General features: G+C 32.0%; 2 protein-coding genes across 4 annotated transcripts; one reads left to right on the forward strand and one right to left on the reverse strand.

Moving 5' to 3' along the window:
- Window positions 1-723: 723 nt before the first annotated feature.
- Window positions 724-8,912, reverse strand: LOC126852403 (protein phosphatase 1 regulatory subunit 16A-like). 2 transcript variants are annotated; one of them, XM_050597189.1, is made up of 9 exons: window positions 8,583-8,912; window positions 6,550-6,813; window positions 6,149-6,451; window positions 5,884-6,026; window positions 5,662-5,787; window positions 5,501-5,576; window positions 5,171-5,388; window positions 4,870-5,035; window positions 724-2,625 (listed from the first exon to the last, which is right to left on the reverse strand). In XM_050597189.1, the coding sequence occupies exons 1-9, from the start codon at window positions 8,716-8,718 to the stop codon at window positions 2,303-2,305; spliced, it is 1,755 nt and encodes a 584-aa protein (XP_050453146.1). In that variant the 5' UTR covers window positions 8,719-8,912; the 3' UTR covers window positions 724-2,302. The 2 variants fall into 2 exon arrangements, with proteins under 2 accessions (XP_050453146.1, XP_050453147.1); XM_050597190.1 differs by lacking the exon at window positions 724-2,625 and adding an exon at window positions 3,842-4,193 and having other exon boundaries at window positions 8,583-8,907.
- Window positions 6,714-13,417, forward strand: LOC126852418 (transmembrane protein 42). 2 transcript variants are annotated; one of them, XM_050597224.1, is made up of 6 exons: window positions 6,714-6,852; window positions 7,109-7,295; window positions 8,263-8,548; window positions 10,465-10,692; window positions 10,998-11,144; window positions 13,072-13,417. In XM_050597224.1, the coding sequence occupies exons 4-6, from the start codon at window positions 10,582-10,584 to the stop codon at window positions 13,231-13,233; spliced, it is 420 nt and encodes a 139-aa protein (XP_050453181.1). In that variant the 5' UTR covers window positions 6,714-6,852; window positions 7,109-7,295; window positions 8,263-8,548; window positions 10,465-10,581; the 3' UTR covers window positions 13,234-13,417. The 2 variants fall into 2 exon arrangements, with proteins under 2 accessions (XP_050453181.1, XP_050453180.1); XM_050597223.1 differs by lacking the exons at window positions 6,714-6,852; window positions 7,109-7,295; window positions 8,263-8,548 and adding an exon at window positions 9,321-9,548.
- Window positions 13,418-13,636: the final 219 nt, after the last annotated feature.

Here is a 13,636-nt window from a genome sequence, read left to right on the forward strand (position 1 = left end):
TAAATTGATGTTTATTTTAAGATAATCTAGTTAATAATTTATGGATATTGATTTTTTAAATTAAATTTAATATCAAGTAATATTATATTTAATAACAGTATGCTCTTATTTATTGCCAATTGATGACTCCAATAAAGTTCAATAGAGCGCGATTGTTGCATCAGAAGAGACAAGTGATGCACATGTTTGATTAAATCAGTTCTCAACTGAGACTTGACTGATGTAATCTTCCTTCTCTGGTCGCTAAGCTCGTATCACCATGACTATTTTATTATCAGTCACTATTCAGTTCCTAGCTTGCTAAGCGCTTGGTTTTACGCAAACAGAATTCGCATTCTCATGCTGATAACAAGTCGGAATGATTCATAAAAATATCACAATTGAAGAGGAAAGAAATCGCCTCTGTGAGAATATCATATAATTTTGTGCACATAATATTGCAATTACTTATATATTTTAAAGTACGTATACATAAATACATGTGTTGTAACATGTCATACATAGAACAGAAAATTCAGAATGAAAACAATTTATATAAGTATGTAGAAAAATATTAAATAACGAAACGTATATTTATAAATTACTTACAGACATCTCAAGTCGGTAACATATTAGAAAAAATTAATTGATATTTATAATTAAGAGATAATTGTATATCAAGAGTACATATGAAATTTGATACATATCGCATGTTTGAGGATAAGAATAAATAATATTAAAATATAAGATAACATATATACAGTGATTTTATTTTTATATGTATATATAACGTTACTATATATATATTACAATACAATAACAGATGATAAATGTCACATAAATTCGTTTAAAATACAGCCATTGAAATCAATCTTCGTCATAGATATTCAAACCAAGTATAAATAATATCTTTACTACATTGAAATAATCATGGCAGTATTAAAATTTTACGATTAACGCAATTGCAAAATTTAGAATAAATCACGAAATACGATCGCATTCGAGAATCATGCAGAATTTGACAATATTTATTGCAGAGGAATGTACGAGCGTTTATTTGTACTATTTACTCCCATCAAACGGTTTCTTTAAAATTGCAGTATTGTTTGACACGAAATATACAAAAAAAATACGTGTATGCCTGTTGGCCAAAATGGATTATTTCATTTTACACATAATTCTACACATAATTCTGCACATACGTGAGTATTTTGAAATTTGTCACTATTGTAGTTCATTTTGATTGTTGAATCTGGCATTACGCACACATAAATTTTTTACGTAAAATTTATATATCGATGCACAATGTAGAAACACCTTAAACATCGTCAAAACAAGCGCAAGTTGTAAATCATAAATGTAATAAACGTGACTTGTTATACGTATACGTAGAACGAAGAAATTAAAATCGATGAACGGTGAAGTCTATAGTTGTAATATTGATAGATACCAGATATTAAAATTTACAAATAATCTTTAAATTGATATAAAAAACAGTTTTCACTTAATCCTCTTATAACTACAGTCATAGAAAACATTGGAAGTTTGTTTGATAGTCTTATACCTGTTTATGGAGATATATTAGAAAAAAATTCGTATCCAAGCACTATCTCTACAAATGTAATACACATTTCTTACTCTCTAAACTGTATAATCTATACATTTCTCTTAATATAGCAATAAATAAAAGTAAAAGTCTGTACAATACTTAAACGTTTTAGGCATTGAAGAGTTGTAAATAATTTAAAGGAAAATGCTATGCTAATGCTAGAAAATATCTCTGTGAATGTGTAAGTACATTTTTTTTAACTTTATCGTAGTTTTTAAGGTGTTCTCGTTTGTTGGCATGAAGGTTATTTAAACGCTGCAATTTACGATTTTGATAATTGCAAGAAAAAGCTATTTTGTTACGAGATTTAAGTACATGCCGTTCGCGCATTATCAGAACAGCGCGATAATTATCTCGAATTTAAAGCTGTCAACATGCTGCGGATATTATTTGCGATGTATACATACATATATCTCAAATGTACAAATATATCGCGCTATGTATATAATATTTAAATAAAATTAAAAAAAAATTACGACTCGAAATTGGATTGAATGTATGTACAATTTGCAAAATTGCAAAAATTTAAGAACACAGCACACGCATTGAGTCTTCTCTGAAAAAAATACTAAAAGATAATCGCAGGAACACTTTCTCATTTTTTTTTTCTTTTTTGTGAGAAGCGCAAACATTCAGTGTGTTAATGTTTTCGCGTGATAATGTGAGGAAGACGAGGAAAAACGAAATTGGAAGAGGTTTACGTAAATAAATGCGTTACATGACGGTGCAGCAGTTCTTCTCCGTGTGATTGTCGCCGACGATCTCACTGGTATTGCCAGTGAAGCGTTGCGTAAAGTCATCAGCGCTGAGATCGGAATTGGAGATGGATGAAACCGGCATAGGGATCCCATTTCCGTTAGCGTCCAACGAGCCGCCGGATATGTGCCGATTCTGCGCCCGTTGCTTCTTCAGATCTGATAAGGATTTGACGAAAACAACGGACACATGTATGTTGATCTTGCCGTTGGAATCGCTGTCTGTAGCGTAAATCGGCGACTGCTGCTGACTGCCGACCGGCTGATCAAGCCCTGTCACTGCTGTCAGGCAAACACGTAAAAATCCAATGTGCTACTACCCCTCCCGCGTCAAGTATGTTGACTTTTTTGATCGACGCAATCGCCATTTTTTCGTCCCTCCACCTTTACCCCACTTTCTATTCCTATGCATTGATTACAATAAAAAAAAAAAAGAAACGAAGATGTCAACTATGAATCTCATGCGCCAAGCCTCTGACATGCTCTTTTTAGCAACAAGCGTTTTGAAAACATTGCATCAAGTAGGACCACCATATGCACATCTCGGTGTACGTACACAGTATATTACTAAATGATATTTATAATAAACGTGATTATAAGTAGTTGCGTTTTACGCAAGCAAAACTAATAAATATGAAAGAGAGAGACAGAAAGACGATATGTATATGGCAAACACGGCTGTTACGTTACAGGAAACTGTGTTTAAACGACTATGATATATCTGTGTCTTTTCACATTTTTACTATAATTTCTCCAATGATTTAACAGTTACTACAAAAGATTGATCTAATTATACTTGCGCATTATTATTATTACAATGAACATGATCTATCATTGGGATCTCTTATCGCAGAAGTGAAGAATTTTAGAATATTTCATCTAGAGCGCAATCATTATCTAGGAAAAGTAAATATAAAGATCTATTGATAAGTTGTCCGCCAATGGCTTATCATCTTATTATATATCTGATATGTTCTTTTTATTTTTTGAATCTACATAAAAAGAAAATAATATAATTCTTCGTCATTTTTTCCAATACGATAAATAATATAGTAGATATGAAGCATTTAGTGATTAGCGGATAGTTTGCTATCAACTTTCAATACATTTCGAAAATGTAGAATCTGATAACGAATATACATAAAATTCGTAAAAACTTCGATCATAACTTTAAGTCATGCTTTAGGCCCAAATTCGCTCATTATACTATGTGAGCGCATTATTCGACGAAAGTTTACCAAATGTGAAAAAGTAACAGTCTTCTAAATATATACTTATTCTAAAAAAAAACTTGCACATAATATTATATATATATATATATATATATATATATATATATATATATATATAATATATAAAGAGAGTATAGAAAGAATAATATGTTTTAAAATTCTACGTATTGTGCGTTCTACTTCTCTATATGGTAGAGTTCTCTAAATCGATTAGGCTCCAGTTTATGTAAGAAAGTATAGAAACAATTCGACATATCTACAATAAATATCGTTCGTTTGATTATTATTCTATATTGCGCTTATTAGTGGCCGCTAAGCTTTGCTAACGCGCGGTCCACAAAGATATGCCAAGAAAGCCAGTATCATTTAGACCTTATCAAAGAAATTGGATGTAGATAAAACGAGATGTGATGTGTATATGTGTGTGTATGTATATTTTAACATTTTCTTTTTTTAGAGCGTTTATGCGTAGCACACGTAGATATTTTACGTACACTATGAGCAAATAACGTTTGGTGTATCGTGTGACGTATATGATACAAAAAAGATATAATTAAATGCATTGTAGAAATCGTGAAATGTAATAATTTTAAAGAAATAGGAAAGTGACGTAGAAAACTAACCTCGCAATTATTCAGGAGCACGCAATAGTGAAAAAAAAAGAAAAAGCTGGTAAATAATCGAACAGCTAACACAGTGAGTTTAACAGAGTACATTTATGGCGATTTTGCAATTAACAGATTAATATACAATCCATATATTTAGGACTATTTAATCTTTCAAAATTATTCAATTTTCTTCTCTCTCTCTATTGATGAGTAAAATTTTATTTCTTGATATATCTAAAGTCGCGTCTCTCTATGTTTCGAATTTACTGTCTGCTCTTCAAGTACGATATTTATAAAATTTCGTAATTATTATTATTCTCAGCATAACAATAATTCTCTCTTATTTTTAATGAGCATGTAACAGATATACATATATCATATATATACAATTTTTTTTAATTTTATATTCACAAATACTTTCCTATGTTTCTTTTGCACTTTATGAGATAAATGAGTATGATATGTGTGCATATATATACATATATATATATATATATATATATATATATATATATATATATGTATATATATGTATATGTATATACATATACATATGTGCAATTTTTGAATCACGACATGATCGAAATATATATTTTTCAAAAATCTCTCTGCATAAAAAGCTACCATTTATTACAGTATTCTACTGAACCACAACCATTGCAAGTAAGAATACATTTGGAATGTACCTGAATCTTTATCAACATCTTCATGAAGAAAAGACTCATTGTCTTTTCCTTCGGGACCTTTTCGCACTGCTGGCGGCAATGTGCTAGAATCAGTCTCGTGGTCTCCTACTTCCTGCGCATTATTCTCCAGTGGTGGAATACTAGGTGCAGGAGCACCAACGTATGTCTGAAATATGTTTGATATTATTAATCATTTATTACATTCAAAATCCAATATTCAGCATTGATTTCTTATATATATATAAGAGGAAAAAGTAAAATAATATTTAAGATATTTTTAGTCCTCGAAATTTTGATATACCTGTTGTGCTTGTAACCTAAAACGTGCTTCTTCTTGAGCATCTTTTTTAGTAGTAAGAACTTTGTCTCGTATGGATGTTCGACGCACGCTCTGCGTCCGCGTATTTATACTCTGCGATCTGCGTACTCTCCGTCCCTGTGCTTCACGAAGTCGTTTACTCTCCTGTTCCGTTTTCAATTCCATTATTCTCTCCCTAATTTCTGGATCTTCGCATATATCTGCATTATATTATTAAGATGGTGAAAAAAATTCAACAAGATGCATATAATATAAATCAATAATTATATATAAATCATAATATAAATTGATCAACAAATTGATAATTTTTACCTGCAGGGGTTTCATCATGCTTATTTTTTGCATTTAGGTCTGCTCCATTTTGCACCAATAATTCAAGTACTTCCAACTATAACATAACATATAAAATATACAATATATTAAAGTAATATTTATTTTTTTTTTTGTTTTGTTTTGAAAAATATTGAGCTTACATGTCCCCAACATGCAGCTGCGTGAACCGGCTGCCACTTATCATTGTCCTCTACATCTGTTGATACATGTTGATCAAGAAGAAATTCTACAACTCGTAAGTAGCCATTTGCCGCTGCAATGTGAAGCTGTAAGAATAAAAATTAATATAATTAATATTATAGCAATTGTAAATAATTTACTAATCAATTTTTTTTCTTATATTAAAGACATGGAAAACATACAGGTGTGGCCCCTTGATGATCCTTATATTCAAGATCACCTCCTAAAGAAGCAATTTTTTGCAAATCGCGTAACATTTGAACCTCGGTTGAGGCTCTTGTTTCATCTATTAATTCTTGAGTAACTCCTCGCCTCGCCATCTCTCCTATGTTATAAGAACATAATTCATATGAATACATCATACTTTATTATTTCTACTATATGTTTGAAAATGAAAACTTTCAAATATTAAGGAAATATTACAGCACATAGAAAGAATCTTATCACCTTCGATGCAATCCAATGTTTTTTCATCTTCACAAATATCATATGGCATATTGCCATCAGCGTTAACAGCTAATAAATTTGCACCTCTAGCAATAAGATATTTAACTAAGTGTAAGTGACCACATGTAGCAGCAGCATGTAATGGTGTCCATTTTTCACTATCTTCTGCATTTACATTAGCACCAAATTCAATAAGTAACTTCATCATTTCTTCATTATCATCTATGCAACACTGATGCAGCGCCGTTAAACCATCTTCGTTTGTTGAGTCGGGATTTACACCTTTCTTCAAAAGTCGTCTTACTAAAAAGAAACAAATGTTTTTAACATAATAATATTTATATTTCCTAGCCGATAATTTTTATATTTCTCATATAACATGTACACATAAAATATCTTACCTTCATCGATATCATTTCTTGCAGCGGCTTCTAATAACATAACACTATCGCTAAAATATATGTGCCGTTTGTTACTTGTATGCCTAGTTTGATGCCGTAACCATTCCTTTTCACGTTGTCTCCATACTTTCAATTGCTGTAGTCTACGATGACGTGCCAAATGTAAACGTTCTTGTGTTGTCAGTCTTTCAACATGTACCATTTCTGCCACTAGCTCTGAGTGTTCCATTGTTATGTGTTTGTAATTTGTGCAGGTATATTTACCTGTTTACAACAAAGACAAAGAAGAAAACATCATTAAATGTAAGCATATATATTTATTTATACATACATACATATATACATGCACACGTAATGGAATTGTATAAAAAAAAATGAAAAATCTGCTCCAGGAAAGAGATGCATATAAATTTTATAAATCATGTTCAAATTTATTAGAAATCTTTCATATTTATGTTTCGTTTTTACTAACTATACATTTAAAAAAAACATTTAAATATAATAATTAGAAGGCTCTGTAACATGAACAAAACAACATAAACAGATTTTACCTTTACAGCTATAAAGCCAAGATCTCATTCTCAGATAATTTGATCTTTTTGTACAAATACTGGACACTATTCTGATGTCAGAATTTTCATTTATTTCAACAATACATACGCAACTTGATTGATTTTCCTGAGTTATCTGGCAGGAATGATAGCACATTTTATTCTAGTGCTCTGCAAAATTTATCAGGTACTTAGGTAAGTAAACATAAAATGTTTGCACAAATGTTTAGACACGCTGACAAAAAGCTTTCTAGAAACGGTAAACTAGAAACAGTAATTTGACACTAATTTTTCTTTTTTTTTAAAGATTGTTAGATTTCTATGAATGGAATTAGAAAATAAAAATTTATCTTAAATATTTAACGAAATCTCTTTAATAAATAAAATAACAATAAAATGACAATATTTGATAAAAAAGAAAAGCAAATAAGAAATTAAAAAATAATTATATTTATGTAGAAAAATAAGATATTTATTAAATAATATACCAATTCGTAAAGAGAAATCAATTTCTCTATGTATAAAAAGAAAATATCAAATTATAATCAACGCAATATGCATATACACTTCAAAGTTTCTTATTTTATGCGTTTTATTCCATTATTGCAGAAACCTTTATCTTTTTTTTATTAAACATAATGTAATGTACAAAATTCTTTAATAATAAATAGATTATATATGCTGTGTATAATGTGCATATGTAACAAATTCTATCTAAATCTCTCAACAGATAATACATTGTGCTAGGTAATATGCATAAGAGTCTATATATTTAAACATTTTAACTTATTGGCAACATAAGTTTAATATTCCTTGGATATAATTTATAAATGCTACAAACATCTTGCCTATTACTCCTTCAAAATGTATATCACACATATTTACTTTTCCTCAAAAAAATAAAGATTCATGAGAGGAAATGAAAAATATTTTATAAAATTCAATATTTGTGTGTGTGTATTACGATATAAAAGAAATATATATATGAAATTAATTTTAAAATAGAAGAGCATATCATTTTTAATATTTTACTATGCGCAATTTTCCATAATCAATCCGCAGAAATACATGGGAAATATGCTGTTATTTATCAAATTGGCATCTATTTGCACATTATTTTGTCAATCATTAGAATTAGGTAATGGGTAAAATAATATCACAGGAATACATCGCACTCTTTCCTCGTTCGTACGGCAAACGATTCAACGTGGGCACACAGTGAAAAACAAGCGAGAGCGCGGATGGATCTTACTTCCTGCCAATTATATCGCTCGGCGAGGCCGAAGCCGAAACCGAAGCCATCGTGCGATCAAGGCCAGGATGAGCGGTGCGTAACGCGCAGGATCTCTCTAATAGGAAAGCAGGATAAATTTTCCGTGGGGAAGCGAAACATCGAGATCGGCGATCGAATGCAATCGAGTTTTCCGCCGTGGAAAATCAACAACCAGGTGAATAGCATTTTTTTTCCTTCTCTTTACTTACGTATGCGAGCGCGCGGTTCGACATGCGGCGGCGATGGTTGGTCCGCTTTCCTTCCTCCCCCGTTCCCTCCACGCTTTGCAATCACGCCAGCGGAATGTGATGACGAGCGACGGTGATGAGGTGACTCGGACTTCATTCACGTCGCACTTGGCGCCTTCGTCGCATGATTTACGCCATAATTCACTCAGATTTCGATACAAGATTTTGACGCGTCTCCGCCGCGATCGACGATACCACCGCCGCTAGTGAGAATACACTCGCGCGCGCGCGCGCGCGTTTCCCGTACCTGGCAGCGCGTGCAGCCGACGGAAACGTCTACCTGTCGTTCGCCATTTTTAAACTACCTTGTGAGAGAAATCACGCCCGCGCACCGCGCTCCGCGCACGCTCGTCTCGCCACTCTCGCCTCTCTCTTCTCGTCCCGCCTCGTGTCGTCACTCGCGTCTCGCGTCACCATTCACCGCGCCTGATCGGATCCCGGTGGCAAGCTTGTTTCGCATCTGGTTCGCATCGTGAACGAACCGACTCGGCGGATACGCGCGCTCTCGCTCGTCCCAGCTCACCCGTCCAAGGCCGAAGTCGAGCCGAAGCATGATTTAAGGCCATTGCACGTGAAAAAATTTTAGCCGTAATCATAAGACCATATAAGCAAATCGACCAATCACAATCAAGTATTCTAACAACGTAATTAGAATATTTAACTGTGATTGGTTGATTTGCTTACGGTCTTACGATTACGACTAAAATTTTTTCACGTGCAATGGCCTTTAGCGCGATCGCCGATCGGCATCGACCTCGTGCGCGAGTGATCAGGCGATCGGCAGCGGTGCTTTCATCACTTATCGCTCACAACCTGCGACAACCGACAATAATTATGGCTTACGGCTTACGGCTAAGCTGTAGCCGCGAAAACGAGACGCTTTTACGTAACCGTTCTGCATTATGCGCTAACCGGTCGATAAGCGAGGTATCGTTTCCCCTTCTTATTCGCGCGACGTCAAATTTCTCAATCTCGATAGAACTTATTAATGATAAAGAGCGAATGGGAGTTACGCTCCGATGAATTTTGAAACGTAGCTTGGAGCTGTTTCCTGCAACTGTGTTGTTTTCTCTCTCTCTCTCTCTCTCTCTCTCTCTCTCTCTCTCTCTCTCTTTCTTGCCATATTTTTTTGTGTCAGATTGCCTCGGTATGATTAATATGTACATTTCTTTATAGATTACATTCTATTTTTCACGTATATACTTCCGCGTTCCTACAACATGTATTTTTAATTATATACGAAAAATTTGGTAACAAAAAAAAAAAGATTATTGTTATCACGTCTATGTGTGTCATGAGAATTAGATGAGTATCACGCATGCGATTATGTACTTTTTACATGCACCTATATTTTTTGCCCTTTTTCCTTGTAATTATACTTTTTGCTAAATATGTAGTAAATTGAGCTTAAATAATATGCTTTAATCTATTTAAGTATTTTGTATATATATATATATATATATAAATACGAATAAAAATACATAAATACTTTGCGAATAATAATAATGCAAATTAATTTGCAAGAAAAAATAAACATCGAACGAATGACCGAGAAATTAATGCTTGTCAAATTTTCAATAATATAATATGTAAAATATAAAATATTCATATGTTCTATTTTTGTATATCTTTTATCGAATCTGAAATAATAAAAAAAAAATTATTTGCTCTTATTTGACTGCAAATGCGTATTTCCGCCGAGCGGCAGAGCGCATGCTCGTCCGCCATCATTCATCCGATCACGCTCGATATCACTATTTCGTCGGTCAAACTATTTAATCCTCGTTTCAAGCAGATAAAAATGCGAATTTTATCGCGTACCATGTGTCTTTCTCTTTCGTAGGTATCGCAAACGACTTTGGATACCGGCTATCAGGCACCGCATACCGTTCATCGAATCATCTCTCTCTTTTTTGTCAACATCTGGGTCTGAATCCAGACCTTGCCGTTAGCTACCGATATGGAAGAATATCGCGGAAGCGGGGCATATCTTGCGATCGTTGCTGGCGTTTTCGCGACCGGTGGCAGCCTCCTGGGTAAGCTCGCCGGCGCTAACAACGCATCGTCATTGGTGAGTTGGCGGCAGATATTCGAATCGAATAAAATAAAAACAACGCTGTTGATCTGCGCGACATATATACGAGGAATCGATATTTGGAAATAATGATGAGAAAATATATATTGAGAGACCTTTCTTTTTTTTCTTCTTTTTTTTTGCAAAGCAATTAATTCATATATTAATATAGATAAAACGAGCGATCGAAAATTGAGGAATTAAAAATAGATTATCCGTTTGAAGATTCGAGACTATAAATGATGAAATATTATTATAGAATAATGTAATGTTTGTATATTTATTTTCTCTCTTGCAAAAAGTTGCAGTTATTACTAAAAGGAGCGCTTCTGGTCTTTATGATCGTGTGCAACACCGTGGGATGTACGTTTTTTGTCAAAGCGCTTCATGGCAGCGGATCCTCTTTGCCGGTAACGGTCGCCAGTGCAGCTACAAACTATGTTTGTTCTGTGAGTTATTAATCTTATAAAAATAATACCTATTTTCATTGAATAACAAGTTAATAAATATAATATAAAGTGTGCAATATCTTAATCTAAATCCTAACTTTAATAAATGAATTTTTCATGGATTTCAAAATCTCTCTTTAACGAAAATTTCGATATATTTAATAGTTATTTTCAAGTTACAAGCGACAAAAAAAAAACTAAAAACTAGAATAAATACATAATATAGTAACAGTGCAAGTATATTTCTCAATTGATTTCAAAAAGAGATTATGCTTTAACAGAATTTTAATTTGTGGTTTATAAAAATATAATACATAAATTGAAAAATGATGATCTCCCTGATATCACGCTAAAAAAAAACAATCGATTTTCAATTGACAAATTTATCGTTAATTTAAGTTAGGAAGAACATTGTGTTTTCATGCTTATAAAAAGTTTTGACAAAATATAGCGAAATGAAATGGCATACGAGAGTAACTTATGAAAAAGAAGATTTGTCAGGCCGCGCAATTGTTCGTCTCTATGGTCAACAATATAATCAAATTAATATATTTCTGAGAGTCGGTTCGCAATGAGTGAAAGTTGTTTCGCGAACTAGACGCAATTCCGCGAGCGTGCACAATGCGGTCATAGCAATTATATGTGCACAGCTACGTGGCGATTGACGGAGAGCTATACGATGTGATACATGCTATTAAAACGCAATCTAGATAGTAGTGCACTTTATGCGTACATGCCGGAATTATTACACGATCGATAAAAATATTATGTTTGCCATTTCTCTAAAGAATATATATTCCTCTCGAAATTTTCTAAAAATTATATTTATTTCATTTAGATACGTTCTCCTTATTAATTTTCAAAAATTTTACGATTTTAATATTATTATTTTATTTTTAATCTATTGTGTAGAAATAAAAAAAAAAATCAGGCGTATATCTTTGACGACTTTACAAATTGTAATATTCCTGTAATTTTCTACGGAAATTGATTTAATCCACACCCTGTCGGTAGCGTGACCTTATATTGATTGTGTCGGCGAAGTTAAACATTTATGAGATTAAATTTGGATTTGTGAGAATATAAAAACGTTACCGACTTTACCAGTCTTCGAAAAATAAATGCAGCTGTCTATTTGTCATATATCATTCGTTCTATATATCAGATATTGGGCTCGTCAGCCTCATTAATTTTCAATACTTTTTTTTTTATAAGAGATATTCAAATGCAAAAATAAGAAAAGATTTTAGTTTTGTAAAAAAGAATTATTTACATCTCTATGTGTAGATGAAAATTACAATGTTTCGTAAAGTGACATATCTCAGAAATAAGAATACTCATTTCGAAATCTAGTTGATTCTGAAAAATGCGACATTATCTTATAATGTGATATTACAATGTATAAATTCAAGATCATTGGCGAAATATAATTTTTTGTAAATGATAAAAGATATATTTTGAAATAATACAATAATCAAAACTTTCCTAAATTTTTAATCTAAATTTTTTTATCTTACTTGGCCGGGTCAATTGGATTAGTTTAACTATTTTTTTTTTTTTTTGCAGAAAGAGACAGTGCAAAAGTCTCTCAAGATCGCAATCGCATTTAATCTTTAAATTTTGAGCTATATAATTATAAATTAAATATCATCATGTATAACACATTATGTTAAAATAACTAATATATTATATTGCAAAAGATATTATATTTACATTTAATTTTTAAATTGTGAAATAAAAATAAAATAAAATATAACAAAATCTACATGCTCATACATATCTTTTCTTCGTTGAAACTATTCAGAGTTCAAATCTTAAAAATGTAATACAAATATATTTTTATATTTTCTATAACATTTTACTATTTTATTCAATTTTTCAGATTTTCTGCAACAATGTAAAATTTAATGTGTTTTGTTTTTCAAAGGCTTTTGTAGGCTTCATCGTGTTTGATGAATCTACATCATTGGCCTGGTGGTGTGGAACTTCCTTGGTACTTCTCGGCTTAATTTTGACATGTTACGTTCCCGCTGAAAAGAATGAGAAGAAAGAGGTTTTCATCATCGAGAAGAAATTAAAGCATCAATAATCAGCAGCAAGCACTTTTATATTAAAAACGGTGATGTTACAACAGTATTATACGATTTACTTCTATTTTTCTATTGATATTGCAAATATCTATTATGTGCTCTTATCGGAAATTTACTATATTGTTGAAGGATAAACTGTGACTAATTTCTCGTGAAATATATTTTCCTATTAACTCCTGGTAATTCAGAAACGAATTTTTGAGCAATTTAAGACACATAATCCTTGAGTCATATTATTAAAAAAATTTTTATTATGTAATCGTTGAATAATGTGAACGCGAATCAGAGTGTTGCACGATTGTAATCGCAATTGATCCATATGCGATCGATGGATTCTAATTTTCTATATGAAATGTGGTACGACATAGTTTTTCACGAAAGAAGAAAATATTTTTTTTAAAT

This window comes from Cataglyphis hispanica, chromosome 10 (assembly GCF_021464435.1).
Source record: "Cataglyphis hispanica isolate Lineage 1 chromosome 10, ULB_Chis1_1.0, whole genome shotgun sequence".
Classification (NCBI taxonomy): Eukaryota; Metazoa; Arthropoda; class Insecta; order Hymenoptera; family Formicidae; genus Cataglyphis; species Cataglyphis hispanica.

What these genes read in the sequence shown, in the direction of transcription:
- LOC126852403 (XM_050597189.1), bottom strand. Translation starts at nt 8,718, where the DNA reads ATGAAGTCCGAGTCACCTCATCACCGTCGCTCGTCATCACATTCCGCT. An exon ending in CAGCTGCATGTTGGGGACAT is followed by an intron (nt 5,577 to 5,661) that starts GTAAGCTCAATA and finishes GTTATGTTATAG; the next exon opens with TTGGAAGTACTTGAATTATT. An exon ending in TTAGGTTACAAGCACAACAG is followed by an intron (nt 5,036 to 5,170) that starts GTATATCAAAAT and finishes AACATATTTCAG; the next exon opens with ACATACGTTGGTGCTCCTGC.
- LOC126852418 (XM_050597224.1), top strand. Translation starts at nt 10,582, where the DNA reads ATGGAAGAATATCGCGGAAGCGGGGCATATCTTGCGATCGTTGCTGGC. An exon ending in CTAACAACGCATCGTCATTG is followed by an intron (nt 10,693 to 10,997) that starts GTGAGTTGGCGG and finishes TCTTGCAAAAAG; the next exon opens with TTGCAGTTATTACTAAAAGG. An exon ending in CTACAAACTATGTTTGTTCT is followed by an intron (nt 11,145 to 13,071) that starts GTGAGTTATTAA and finishes TGTTTTTCAAAG; the next exon opens with GCTTTTGTAGGCTTCATCGT.